At 43.9% G+C, this 15,292-nt stretch overlaps 2 protein-coding genes across 3 annotated transcripts in view; one reads left to right on the forward strand and one right to left on the reverse strand.

Moving 5' to 3' along the window:
• Positions 1–15,292, reverse strand: part of LOC310632727 (uncharacterized protein) — a 474,991-nt gene that overhangs the window by 88,641 nt on the left and 371,058 nt on the right. The gene's annotated exons all lie outside the window — the stretch shown is intronic.
• The window catches only part of PALM (paralemmin), an 89,232-nt gene that overhangs the window by 54,021 nt on the left and 19,919 nt on the right, over positions 1–15,292 (forward strand). For both annotated transcript variants that reach the window (XM_083349942.1, XM_083349943.1), the window contains exons 3-6: positions 1,913–1,993; positions 5,743–5,873; positions 12,288–12,408; positions 12,863–12,884. In XM_083349942.1, coding sequence (XP_083206068.1) covers positions 1,913–1,993; positions 5,743–5,873; positions 12,288–12,408; positions 12,863–12,884 — 355 coding nt within the window. The remainder of the gene's footprint in view (positions 1–1,912; positions 1,994–5,742; positions 5,874–12,287; positions 12,409–12,862; positions 12,885–15,292) is intronic.

The raw sequence follows: 15,292 nt of genomic DNA on the forward strand, positions 1-15,292 counted from the left end.
GATGAAGACTACATCATGAGGATGTGCCCTCTGAAAATACTTATTCAGGGCGTTTTTTGCCATGAGGATGAAGTCCAGCAACATTTTGAGTCCTTCGGGAGAAGGGCGGTATAAAAATTTAATAAATAATAAATAATAATAAATAATAATTTCCTTTGCTGCCTTGGTGTTCTTCAGCCAGTTCTCGCTTTGATTGAATGGATTGAGCATTAAGTCTCCAGTTCAACACACAAAGAGGCCAACAAGTGCCATTCACTGTGCATCCTATGGAGCTAAATGTATCTAGGAAGACTGTAAGCTCCTTTTGACCCGTATTAAAGACCTCCCATAGGGTGAATTCTTTCCTCCATAGATGATTCTGCTGTATAGTCTAGCAGCTCTGGAAATTTTCCTAATTGCTGGAGACTCAGTAGAATGGAGCAATTTCATGCCCTCATTTTTTCAGGGACCTGACATCTGAAAAATTACATGCAATCATGGGACAATCCACTGGTATGCAGTTTAGGAGAAACATCATTATTTACCTCAGGCCAAGAACAATGGTGGTGATCTGAGTTTGGAGCCTCAAAATATCACTTCTGCACAGGATTTTGACCAAAATTTTAATCCAAAGACCAAATCCAGGCCTATGCAGTCAACATACCACCAATCCAATAAAGTCAGATTTTATAAACAATACGAGAAAGGTCTTCTTAATGACACCAAGTGTATTTAATGCCTCTGGTGAGTAATCCCAATAGGGTTGTTATCCCATCAACTTGGCAGAGAGTATCCAGAAGCTTAAGGTCACAGTGTGTTCAGTTCGGCTCACCAAGATACAAAACAGATGCTGAGGGCCTAGAAAGAGTGCAGAGAAGAGCAACAAAGGTGATAAAGGGATGGTAAGCTAAATCATAGGACAAAAGCTGAGGGAACTAGTATGTTTAGTCTAACAAAGAGAAGCCTTAGGGAAGACATGATAGCCGTCTTCCAGTACTTGATGGGCTGTCATAGGGAAGAGGAAGTCGACTTATTTACCAAAGTCCCTGAGGGTGGGACAGGAAGTAACAGATGGAAACTTATCAAGGAGAGATACAATCTGTAATCAAGGTGAAATTTCCTGACAGTAAGAACAATTAATCAACAGCTTTGTTGGTTTGTTACACTTATATGCTGGCCATCTCATCTGGAAGTGACACTGGACAACTTATCTCTGGGAGGCATGGATGCTCCATTGCTGGTGGAAGATTGGAAAACCATTTGTCCAGGATGGAATAAGGTCTCCTGCTTTGGACGGGATTGGACTAAAAGACCTCTAGGTTTCTTCCAGCCCTATGATTCTGAGTTCTTGAAACCTCTTTCTTTCTGGTTCTTTTTAAATTAAAAACCTGCTCTGCTTTGTTCTGGAGGAAAACAGATTCTTCTCTTACAACTATTAATCTTCTGCCGGAGAACAGAAGACGCTTCTATGAACAGCACTGAAATGCATTGAAGCACATGATGATTTACTTGTTTTCTAGAAATAACAGGCGGTATCACTTCTTGATTTGATATTTAGCTGTTTGGCACACGTTGTTTAAAGAAGCTGCCAGAAATAGGCATTATTGGTAGGGACAATTTAATTTTAGTGGATCTCTTTTATATCATGACATCTAAGAAAATTGGTGTAAGGTCCTTGCTTAATTAGATCATCATTTAAAATAAGAACCAAATATTCTTACGTCTCCCCGTCTTCCCAAAGGGCATTTTCCCCTTCTTTTGACCACCATTCCCAAAATTGTCAATCAAGGAAAAATTGTAGGGAAAGCGAGCGTAAATGTAAGCCTCTGTTCAGCCTCTTTACACCTAATGTTTGTTTTTCTCTTGGGGAACCAATGTTTAATCCTTGCTCCTTCTCTTTCCCCATTTTGCTCCCTTCTCTCTGGGATTGTAGGAAAAGAGAAAACGCCAAACGGAGATTGAAAACAAACGGCGACAATTAGAAGATGACAGGCGCCAGTTACAGCACTTAAAGGTATTTAAGGGGTTTCCAAGCTCCTAATTTGCTCTTTTGAAAAAAGAAAAGAAATTCATTTTTTATTTTTTTTATATGTATCCCATTTTTATTATTTGTTCAAATAACTTATATCCAACACACTTTCCGCCTCCTATTTACCCCACCACAACAACCCTGTGAGACGAGTTGGGCTGAGACTGTGTGATTGGCCCAAAGTCACCCAGCTGGTTTTTTTCATGGCTAAGTTGGGTCTAGAACTCTCAATCTCCTGGTGATTGGCCCAAAGTCACCCAGCAGGTTTCCGTGGCTACGGTAGGACTAGAACTCGCGATTTCCCACTTTCTACCCTGGTGGAGAATTTTGGGTGAAGGCAAAGTGTGCTCTGAGCTACACTATCATAAATATGTATGGGCCCATAACCCAAATGGAATAATGGGTGTCCTCTGCAACCAGTGGAGAAAAAGCCGAAAATCCAAATGATTCAGTACCATCAGGTTGTTGTTGACTTTTAGTAACAGCATAAATATTTTCCAGGGTGCTCTTTCCTCAACCCGGTCTTGTAATGAAATCTAGCAAAAAGTTGATTCCTGCATGCTTAAAAGGCAGAATGTGAACGTTACTGCATAATTTTTTTTTATTCTAAGAGAAAAGGCTGCTAATTGCTGCTGCCTTCGTATTTCTTCTGGTCACATGAATAATTCATAATAATTATTTATTATTGTGGCTTTAGGAATTTTGTTCTGTTTTTATTGGTTGCTTTATTTATTGTTGCGCATTGCCCGGACTGTCCTGTGGGGGAGGGGGGAGATGGGTGACGATATAAATTCAATAAATAAATTTGATAAATAAATAAATGAACCCACGTTCTAAGGTTCATGTAGGACATTTCATCCTACTGCAGGCAAAGGCCTGGGATTGCATTACGCTGACCTGCACAGCCTCCCACAAAAGATTAATATTAGCTGAGTTTACCCTATTGTGCAAAGGCATTGCTAGGTCTTTCCCTCCCCTGATTACGCCTGTAAGCCATAACAGCTATCAGGTTATGCAACAGAACAACAGTGGGGGAGGGGGGCATATAAGGAATCTAACAGAAGAGAATACAGGTATTCCTCAACTTACGACCACAATTGAGCCCAAAATTTCTGTTGCTAAGTGAAACATTTCATAAGTGAATTTTGGCCCTTTTTACAACCTTTCATGCCACAGTTGTTTTATAGCAATAGCACATAGACCTATATACTGCTTCATGGTGCTTTACAATCCTCACTAAGAAGTTTACAAAGTCAGCATATTGTCCCCAACAATCTGGGTCCTCATTTTACTGACCTCGGAAGGACGGAAGGCTGAGTCAACCTTGAGCCAGTGAAAATCAAACTGCCAGCAGTTTATTTATTTATTTATTCGGTTTATATACCGCCCTATTCCCAAAGGACTCAGGGCGGTTTACAAGGCAAAATTTAAAAACAATCCAATATAAATTAAAATAAATTAAATTAAGTCTAGCCACAAAAATTAAATTACAATTTAAAAACATTAAACCCCTCAGTCCAGACCAGATAGCTCAAAGAGGCAGGTTTTTAGGTCCTGGCGAAATGAACGAAGGTCAGGGGCAGTCCGGAGTTCCGTTGGCAGTTGATTCCATAGGGCAGGCGCGCCCACAGAGAACGCCCTCCCCCTGTGGATCGCCCGTCGGCAATCCTTGACCGGCGGTACCCTGAGGAGGCCCTCCCTGTGGGAGCGCACAGGACGATGGGAAATTGACGCTGGCAGCAGGTGCTCCCTTAGATAATCCGGGCCCATGCCATTTATAGGTCATCACCAGCACCTTGAATCTCACCCGGAGGGCAAGTGGAAGCCAATGCAGCTCGCGGAGAAGAGGTGTTACATGGGAGTATCGGGAGACTCCCATCACAACTCGCGCAGCTGCATTCTGCACCAGCTGAAGCCTCCGAGTGGTCCTCAGGGGCAGCCCCATGTAGAGAGCATTGCAGTAGTCTAGCCGGGAGGTCACGAGCGCATGGGTGACTGTGCGTAGGGCATCTCGGTCCAGATAGGGCCGTAACTGGCGCACCAGGCAAACCTGGGCAAAAGCCCCCCTGGCCACGGCTCCTATATGATCTTCCAAACTGAGCCGTGAATTCAGGAGGACACCCAAGTTGCGGGCCCTATCAACGGGGGGTAACACCTCACCCCCCATAGTTAACGATGGAAAAGATTGGTTAGTCTGAGATGCCGGTATGCACAGCCGCTCAGTCTTGGCAGGATTGAGACGAAGCCTGTTACTCCCCATCCAAACCCGGACCGCTTCCAGGCAACAGGACATCATGTCGAGGGCATCACTGGGTTGGTTCGGGGTGGAAAGAAAAAGCTGGGTATCATCAGCATACTGATGATACCCCATCCCGAAACCACGAATGAGCTCACCCAGCAGCTTCATATAGATGTTGAACAAGAGGGGTGAGAGGACCGACCCCTGAGGAACTCCACAAACGAGAGGCCTCGGGGCGGACCTCTGCCCTCCCGTCAACACCGACTGTGAGCCGCCCAGGAGGTAGGAGGAGAACCACTGTAAAACAGTGCCCCCCACTCCCAACCCCCTGAGACACCGCAGTAGGATACCATGGTCGATGGTATCAAAAGCCGCTGAGAGGTCTAATAGGACTAGGACAGAGGAACAACCCCTGTCCCGAGCCCGGCAGAGATCATTCACCAGCGCAACCAATGCCGTCTCCATGCTGTACCCGGTCCTGAAGCCCGATTGGTATGGGTCCAGATAATCAGTTTCCTCCAGGAACAGAGGGAGCTGAATTGCCACCACGCTCTCAACCACCTTCGCAAGAAAGCGAAGGTTGGAGACCGGACAATAGTTGTTCAAAATAGCTGGGTCCAGGGCAGGCTTCTTGAGGAGGGGCCTCACCACCGCCTCCTTCAAGGCGGCAGGGAAGGTACCCTCCCTCAAGGAAGCAGTTATTACTGCCTGGAACCAGCCTCGTGTCCCCTCCCGGGTTGCATATACCAGCCAGGAGGGGCACGGGTCCAATAAACACGTGGCGGAACTCAGTCTCCTCATGATCCTGTCCACCTCATCTGGGGTCACAGGATCGAATTCACTCCAGGTAGCATTCTCTAGACCACTCGATTCCTCCCCGTCAGTCTCTGCCCAGTCAGAATCCAAACCGGCTCGAATCTGAGCGATTTTGTCCGTCAGATGATAGCTAAACTCCTCAGCTCGCCCCTGCAAGGGCTCCTCCTTCACCTCCTGATTAAGGAGGGAGCGAGTCACCCTAAACAGGGCGGCCGGGCGATTATCTGCGGATGCGATGAGGGCAGGATTAGCCTGCAATACTGCATTCTAACCACTGAGCCACCGCAGTTAAGTGAATCACTAGAGTTGTTAAGTTAGTAACACAACTGTTAAGTGGACCTGGCTTCCCCATTGACTTTGCTTGTAAGAAGGTCACAAAAGGTGATCATATTATCCCGGTACACTGCAACCGTCATTAATATGAGCCAGTTGCCAACCATCCGAATTTTGATCATGTGACTACTGCAAAGGCTGTAAGTGTGAAAAACACTGAACTTTGCTCAGTGCCATTGTAACTTTGAACACTCACTAAATGAATTGTTGTAGGTCGAGGATTACCTTCTATACTGTACGTAGCTTTGGGTTGAACTTGGTGCTCTCCTCAAGCTGAAGTTCATCCAGCACCCAGGACTCCACAATAAGGAATATTTTCTCCTTTTTTTTTTCTGTTGTCTTCAAGTCAAAGGCTCTGCGAGAGAGATGGCTGCTGGAGGGAGCTCCTTCATCCACAGCTGAAGAGGGTGAAGCCACAAAGAAGCTGCTGGAGGAGGACAACTTGAAGACCAAGGAACTGGAAGAGAACATCCAGAGGTAATGATTATGGCAGCCTTCTCCAAACCACATATTTGGACTAAGCTTCCCAGAAGCTCTAATTTTAGCTGAAGGTAGCCAGCAGTCACCACATACCTTGAGGATGGCAGGTTGGGAGAAATTGGTACATATGAAGCTGAAATCTAACAGGGACAGCTAAAAACCTTTCCAAGTGATGGATGTGATCGGGATGGAACTAAAGGAGCCATGGATATCCTTCGATTAATTTATTAACTCTTGTTTAAGGTGGGCAGACAGCCTTCATGAAGTTCCCAGCCCCTTTATGTAGTCTGACACTACCTAGTTAGAGGGTGCCGCTAGTATTCCTCCGTGCAATTCTAAAAGCTGAAATAAGTTATGATTCTGTACCTATTTTGTTTTTTGTTTGTTTGTTTTAAAAAAAACCAGTCCCACCAAGAACAAACAGACACATAAAAATATCAGTCCAGCCACTTCTGGTGATACACCTGCATTACTGTTTGACCCTCTATATCAGGGGTGTCAAACTCGCAACGTCTTGTGACGTGTGACGACGTATCTCAACTTTTTCCCCATTGCTGGAGCTGGGGTGGGCACAGTTTCAGCGTGACACATCCAGCCCGCAGTTTGACACCCCTGCTCTATGTGATCAAAGACTATTTTGCCCCGTTCCCACTATAATTTTGCTATGTGCTCATGATTGATAAGAAAGGAACTCTACAGGCAGTCCTCAACATATGACTGTAATTAAGCCCATAATTATGGCTATAAACCATGCCAGTTGTTAAGTGAGTCACCTTGTGACTGCACCCAATTTTTTTTGTGGTGGTCCTTAAGCAAACCCATTGTCCACAATGGGTGGGTTTTTCTAGAAACCAGAAATAAACATTGTCTTCTGTCAAAAAAAAAGAATAATAAATTGCAATCAGGTGACTGTGGGATGTTGCAAATTGTCATAATGTGGGCCAGTTGCCAGGCAACAAAATAAAATTATGTGACTGCATGGAGGGGCAGCCATCTGAACTTTGAACCCAAGGCATAAATAGCCCTGGGGATGCCCATCGGAACTTCAAACGGTTGCTAAGCGACTGGCCATAAGTCAAGGATTACCTGTAAGTTATCTGTTGCACAGCCATCAATGAACAAAATCCAGCTTTTCCTAAATGTGTTTGGACTTAGTCGTTGTCTGCTGGGAGAAAGGCCAGAAACGTCTTGGTGGAAGCCTCTCTCCTTTTTTACACTTGTTATGTGACATGTCGATTGTAGGATTATGGCTGTCCCCTTGGCGTTTTTTTCCCCTTTTTGTGGTAATATTATAAATCTAGATAAATTGCATGATTTCAAAGGAGGTTTCGGTGCAATAATGTTTACATGATACTACAGTTATTAATGTCTTATTACCTCAACTTACAACCACAATTGAGGCCAAAATTTCTCTCACTAAGCAAAATAGTTAAGTTAATTTTGCCCCATTTTACGACCTGTCTGGCTGCAGTTGTTAAGTGGATCACTGCAGTTGTTAAGTTTGTAACGGTCGTTAAGTGAATCTGCCTTTCCCATTGTCTTTGCTTGTCAGAAGGTCGCAAAAGGGGATCACATGGCCCCGGGACACTGCAACCGTCATACATACATGCCAGTTGCCAAGCATCCGAATTTTGATCATGTGACTATGGGGATGCTGCAGTGGTCGCATGTGTGAAAAACGGTCATAAGTCCATTTTTTCCAGGGCTGTCGTAACCTTGAACGGTGACTAAAGAAATGTTGTAAGTCAAGGACTATCTGTATTTAAAAAGGCATCCCCATCCCCGTTACAACCCAAAAACTAGGGTGGGTCTCTTCTGAACCTGTTGCCCTGTCCGTATTCCTCTGTGGACTCAGCTGCCTTTTATCTGTTTTCTTCCCCGAGTCTCTTGCAAGGTCATTCCCACTTACCTCACGTGATCAGAAGGCTCTCAGTCTATAGAACAGGGGTGTCAAACTCAATTTCATTGAGGGCCGCATCAGCACTGCGGTTGCCCTCAGGGGGCCAAGTGGGTGTGGCCTGGGTGGGCGTGGCCTACCGGGTGGGCGTGGCTAGAGTGCGTATGGCCTACTGGGTGGGCATTGCCAGCTCTACATCGTTCGCATCAAGGGTGCCTATGGGGGCCTGGGCAGGAGTGGGACAGATCTGAGGGTCTCTGGCAGAAGGAGGGTCTCTGGGCCAGGGCCAAGGCAGTGGGGGCCGTTCCCTCACTGTTTCCAGGATGGCTTCGTGGGCCGCATTAAACCACTTTGCGGGCCGGATCTGGCCCCTGGGCCTTGTGTTTGACATGTCTGCTATAGAATATCTGATTTCTGGACCAAAGGCCATTCTGGACTACATGAATAGCAATGGGAGAAATAAATAAACGTTTCAGCTTTTGTATTTTGTGGAAATATACAGAAAATCTTTCTGCAGCAGTGGAATAGTTTTCTTACTCCGGAGGGGCTCCATATCGATGGAGGTTTTGAAGAAGAGGCTGGACAGCTACTTTTCACTGGAGGGAAGAGGGTTAATTGGTTTTCCGGCTTAGCAGAAATAACGTAGAATAACTTTTAAGATCAGTGGACTTCAACTCCCAGAATTCCTCAGCCAGTCATGCTGGTTGGGGAATTCTGGGAGTTGAAGTCCACGCATCTTAAAGTTGCTGACGTTGAGGAACACAGCTATAGAGGGTTGGACTGGATGATCCTTCTAACCCCACAATGCTTCTATGCTGTGCGTTTAACTGGGCAGCATGTTTATCCAATGAGACAAGCCAAAAGCCGAAATCTGGTTAGAGCAGTAACTTTGGCAAGATCGGAGAGGGAATCTCCGGCTGGAGGGCTGTTAGCGGCCCATGAGATTTTCCTGTCTAGCCGAACAGTCTTCTCTCCCATATCCTGCTTCTTCTCCTTGACCCACTACTGCCATCGCCTCCTTCCCTAATTGCTCAGCTGCTTCCTACTGTTTCCCTGGGTAAGTGCATAGCCAGGGCAGGGGTGGGGGAGGGGAGACTGAAACAGGGCTGGGGACAGTTTGAAGGGAAAGGAATCACCAATATGATGAAACTCACTTAGAAAAATGAACTGAAGAAGCTTCTTGGATGAGGAGCGAAACGTCTTCAAGGAAAAACATAGGAAATCCAGTTGAAAAAAGCAGCTTTGGGGCAATCATGCCTGGAGGACTGAGAATCTCCATAGTTGCTTAGAAAAAGTTCAGAGGCTACCAGAGCACTAATCGGAATACTTTAACACACATGTTGAGAATATATTCCTCTATGTATTATTATACATAAATACAGGTAGTCCTTGAATGACAACAATTCGCTTAGTGACTCTTCAAAGTTACAACGGCACTGAAAAAAAAGTGACTTAGGACCATTTTTCACACTTACGACCGTTGCATCCTACTTGACAACTGACTCACATTTATGACCGTTGCAGTGTCCTGGGGTCATTCTATTCCCTTTTGCGACCTTCCGACAAGCAAAATCAATGGGAAAACCAGGTTCACTTAACAACCGTGTGACTAATTTAACAACCGCAGTGATTCACTTAACAAAAGGGGCAAGAAGAGTCGTCAAACGGGGCAAAACTCACTTAGCAATTTTCTCATTTAGCAACATAAATTTTGGGCTTGATTATGCTTATAAGTTGAGGACTACCTGTATTACACAGTATGTCCCACCAAAGCTTGGGGAACTACAAGTAGTCCTAGACTTACAGTCGTTCATTTAGCGACCAGAGTTACAACAGCACTGAAAAATGTGACTTACGACCGTTTTTCACACTAATGACCATGGCAGTAGACCCCATGGTTTACTGCTCTGCTGCTTCCCGTTCTCAGTTTATTCAGTTATTCAGAAAAACGTAACCAGTTTCCTTTCTGTAAAATAGTTGTGCTGTGAAATTCTTCGTTCAGCTGCAAGAGCCTTTTCTGCTTCCCCACCCTTGTTGTTTTCTTTTGGCTGTGTCCTAACCTCTGAATTTGGAAGGCCAAAGAGAGGGGAGAAGGGCCAGGATTCCTGGCACCCAAATAACGGCAAGAGAAACAGGGAGGGGTTGCATATGTTGAGACAATTCTTGCTTCCTTAAGTCCAGCCATTAGGTGGGTGTTAATTTGCAGTGACTGTGCCCAGCCCTTCTTCCCCGCCCTCTCTCCTTTGTACTTTCTCCACGCTCAGATCCATTAGAGCCGGTTTCTCCAATTTGACAACTTTAAGATGGGTGGATTTCACTTAACAACTGTGTTAACCAAATTAACAGCTGCACCGATTCACTTAACAGCTGTGGCAAACAAGGCCATAAAACGGGGCAAAATTAACTTAGCCACTGTCTTGCTTAGCAACAATAAATTGGGGCTCAGTTGTGGTCGTTAAGTCACGGATTACCTGTATTGGCCCTCCAACCTGTTATCCTAGCATTATTTTTCTTCTGAAATCTTTGTTCCCCTCCCTGATTGCTTTTATTAAAGGTCTTTTAAGCAACTATTACCTCTATGTCTTGCCAAGTACAATGTGTTTCAAAACTGTGTTGAAATCAATTATACTTGTTAAGACATGATGCATTCTACTTATGTAAGTAGAGAGGCTTTTTTTAAAAAAAAATGCAACGTGAAATTAGCTAAAAAGGTTTCCTCAAGTTTAGCTCAACTTCTGGTGACTTTCTGGATATGTGGAGTTTTCTTTGAAGTCACCGTTTCCACTGCCATATTCTGAGGTGAGTTATAATTTCTCAGTCTAGCCAACATCCCAGAAGTCCAGAACCAACATTGTTTAGATTTTGGGGAATATGTTTAGATAGCCACGCTCACCTGCTGAGATGGAAACCCACTATATTGCATTTTTTGATAAAACTTCAGTTGTGAAATTGAGTAGAGAGTGGGTGAAACATCAAGTGCGTGACAGGAAAGACAGGGTACATTTAATCTCTGATGCCTCCAAAAGTTAGCAGGAACACTTAAGAGATCCTTTTAAAAATAGCTGGTGTGAAATGGACAGAAGCAAAAAAAAAATGACTTAAACCTTTGCATATTTTCAGGAAAAAAAATTGAGCTAAAAACTCAGGTGCATGAAAGTCTATAATTGTAATGTAATTGTCACTGATAGATGGTCTATCCAGAGTTACTAAACTGGGCACTCATACTCATATTATAAATACTTGATATTGTGCTACACAATTTAGCATCTGCCTACTGGCTAAGAGATTGCATTTTGACAACAACTTCCATCACTGTAGATTCTGCCCAAGTCTACTTTAGAGAGCTTCTGTTACTGCAAATACTGATAAATGCTCATTGAAAGTTTTGGAATTTTTCATTCAAACATGCATATCACTTGATCTAATCATGTATGTTGATTGGTATGTTGGACTTAGTCTGATAATATCTGGGATTCAACATCTACTTATCTGCAAAACTTGCTTAGAAGACCTAATAAGCAAAATTAACATCGCTAAGCTGTTGCAAAAGATGAAAAACAGGATTTCTGGCGTTCCTGCTCCTCTCCTTGGCAGAAGGCTGAGATGAAAAGTGACATTAATGAATTTTGCATTTCTCATCTTATTTATTTTATTGTGCTTCAATTTTGCCAACGTAGTCCTTAGGGATGTATTAGCATCCAATATAAAACCAAGTAGGAAGTCAGTCCTAGACAACAGGCAAAATAAACAAACTAAAACATACCAAAATGAAAAGCCCTCTAATCTTAAAGTAGAAAGTAATCATATGTAGCATAGCAACAGTTCACATCTGTATTTTCCAAAAACTCATTCCTAGTTTAGATCAGCCTTCTTCCCGAAATTCTGGATGACAACTCCCTTGATTTTCACCCAGTAATTATGTGGCTAAGGAAGATGTAATCCAGCTGATGGGGCAGGCAAACCTTGTTTTCTTAAATCCATTGATTTGGCCTGATTATTTTTTGCTGTTGAGGAAGCTCCATATGATAGGTGCCACAAAGAATGAGGATCTGTGCCGGTATCACTGCTCAGGAACTAAAGACTCCCAAAATCAGCAAAGCTGGAGCAGAAATGGAAGAATTTAGGCAAGGACCAGGCTATCAAATTATTATTTGCCTGAGGCCTCTGATTTAATTCCTTATTTCTGCAGACTTCGTAGAACACACTGGAAATAGGAAGAATGACTACAATTTAGCTGGCATACTCCAAATCTAGCACTCACCAGAGAAGTGGGATTATTAGGGCTAAATGATGTCTCTGAAAAAGAACTGCAACTTAGGTTACAATATAATATGTTGAATTAAATTTGAGAAATGATAGTTCATTTATGAGGCTCAGGCGAGTTAGCAAGAGCAGAAGTTATATCGTATGATGCATAAAGCTGTGTAGCAAAAGAAGATATCTTCTTTCAGCATTAGTGTTTCAGTTCTAAGCTTTAAACAATGTTTGACAGTTGATGTCTCTTCCTGGTCTAGGTTGGAAAAAGAATTGGAACAGCTGGAAAATGGGATCTCAGCATCTTCCACCAAAGAGAACGTGGCTGAGGAAACAACCAGAGTGGTGGTCAAGGAAGAGAAACTGCCCCACACGCCGAAGGTCAGAACCAGCTTCTTTCTCTCCACATGGTCTCCATTACAGGGTTGTTGTGAGGATGAAACAGAAGACCCTCCCTGCTATGTCCATATGGGCACCGTAGTTCACTGAAGAGAGCTTAGTAGGCAAATCTGATTGCTAGATGCAAGCCAGGCTCCAGTTTTAACTAAAGCTGGAATCCAACTTCTCCTTCTGGTTTGGTTCATGGATAAAGGATTTGTTTAACCCATCATGCAGTGCCATCCAGAGGGAACAGACTCAGTTCTCATGCTCTTGAAAGAGTTTATAAAAAATGCAGGAAGCTGATGCTGTGTAGTAGGGAAGCCTTTAAAAACTTTTCCGTGTCTCCAGAATGCCATGCATGCAGCTTTGACTCACAGCCAAGATAAAGGTGCAAAGAAACGTCTCCTGTTTTTGTTCTATTTTAATAACCTATCTATGTCTCTTCTTCCCACAGACTCCTCTAGGCTCAGCCAAAGGTAGGTGCCAACACAGATTTCACCTGCCTTTTTAAATAAAAAAGTCCTGAATTTGGATTTTAGAGAAAGTAACTAGCAGCCCAGGATTATCTACAGGGGGCAGGCATGTTACACATAAAACAGGGACAGTGCTTCAAATGCGTGGTTATGATATTCACTTTTTTGAGCCCTCTGCCCCACATAAAGTAAAGGTAAAGTTTCCCCCGCACATGCGTGCTAGTCGTTTCCGACTCTAGGGGCCAGTGCTCATCTCCGTTTCAATGCCGAAGAGCCAGTGCTTGTCCGGGGACGTCTCCATGGTCATGTGGCGGGCATGACTAGATGCCAAAGGCGCACGGAACGCTGTTACCTTCCCGCCGTAGTGGTCCCTATTTTTCTACTTGCGTTTTTACGTGCTTTCAAACTGCTAGGTTGGCAGAAACTGGGACGAGTAACAGGCGCTCACTCTGTTACACGGCACTCGGGATTGGTCAACCTTCTGGTCGACCTTCTGGTCGACAAGCTCAGCACTCTAACCCACTGAGCCACCACATCCCTTTTCTGCCCCACATAGATGCCCCTATATAAGGGCTGCCTTTTCTTGCCTACACAAGAGGTTGTGCAGGAATCAATGATTCACCCCTTTTTAAAATAGCCCATCATCATCATCACCACCATCACCATCACCACAGTTACACAATACAGATATGGTACATATCTTTGGGGAATGAATGCAGAAGTTGTTGGGGAAGCACCAGGTGCAGAAGAAAAATGTACAGGTAGTCCTCGACTGACAATAGTTTATTTAGTGATCGTTTGAAGTTACAATAGTAGTGAAAAAAGTGACTTATTACCATTTTTTCACACTTACAACCGTTGCAGCATTCTCATGGTCACGTGATCAAAATTTGGATGCTTTGCAAATGATTTGTGATGGTTGCAGTGTCCCGGGGTCATAGAGCCTTGGTGGAGCAGTGGGCTGATGCCTCCTTAAGTAACACCAGCTGCCTGCAATTAGTGCAGGTTCGCATCCCACCAGGCTCAAGGTTGACTCAGCCTTCCATCCTTCCCAGGTAGGTAAAATGAGGACCCAGATTGTTGGGGGCAATTAAGCTGACTTTGTAATAATGCCGCTTGGGGGGGGTGAAAGCCCTAACAAGCAGGCATATACATAGAATGAAGGCTACTGCTAAGCTTGTAAGCCGCCCTGAGTCTTTGGAGAAGGGCGGGATATAAATGTAATAAAAATAAATAAATAAAATAAATAAATGTGATCCCCTTTTGCAACCTTCTGACAAGCAAAGTCAATGGGGAAGCCAGATTCACTTAACAATCGGGTTACTAACTTATCTACTGCAGTGATTCACTTAACAACTAGGTCGTAAAATGGGCCAAAACCCACTTACCACCTTATCAACCAAAAATTTGGGCTCAGTTGTGGTCCTACGTCAAGGACTTCCTGTATTAAGTCCAGAGAGATGGGAAAGTGTTACAAAAAGATTCAGATGGTTCCCCAACCTTTGACTCCTTGTTGTATGAACAGAAGGAAAATGGGGAGACATGGGCTGATTTTCAAGATTCTATTATTATAGCCAATCTCAAGGAAATAGAGTTCTAAGCTTCCTGTGGCATCTGTTTCCTGATCTTGAAGGGCTGACGCTCAACCAGATCTTAGGGCTGAAACCTTGGTGGAAGAGTACAACTTTAAGTTACTTCTGAAAAGCAAAGGAGGTGTCTTCCATACTTCTATAGAAAGATGTCCCATATAGTTTGAGTCACCTGCAAGAACATCTGTTGTCTTTCCATACCTCCTGTACCTTGTGAGGTTGGGAGAATCCTCAGAGGACCTCTCTCTAAACAATTGTGCTAGATGGGCAAGGTCTGTTTCCACAGAGTGTTGCTTGATATAACTCAGTCCTACAGTTTCTGCCCAGTTGGTACAGAATTGGCATCTCAGGATCCCTTCAATTGAACAAGACTGTTTATTGGGATCCAGGCCCTGTGTCTTCTCTGGCACAGCATCTGCTCTCCTGCACAAGATCTCTCCTAAGATCTGTGTGGCTCCCACCTTGATGGGATTCTGAAGGGCTTTGAAGAAAAAGCTGTTCTCCCAGGCCTTGGGGTAGGATGGGGTGGGACCCCTTGTTGGATGACCTTTTGGACATATTCTGCACTGAGTGATCCAATATCCTATTGGTTATTTAATCTTGTGCTATTAATTTGTTTGTTTGTTTGGCATTGCCCAGAGCCGTCCAGAATTGTTTTGGAACCAGACTAAATAAATAAATGGCTTTAAAAGTAATGAACTGCAGTTTGTACTGAGCCTGAAAGCCTTCTGGTTCCAAACTGGATCCATTGTGCACCAACAAAACAATAACATATTAATTCATACAATTATTATATATAGTCACCTAGGACATGACAGTGAC

Source organism: Vipera ursinii, assembly GCF_947247035.1.
Source record: "Vipera ursinii genome assembly, chromosome: 1".
Classification (NCBI taxonomy): Eukaryota; Metazoa; Chordata; class Lepidosauria; order Squamata; family Viperidae; genus Vipera; species Vipera ursinii.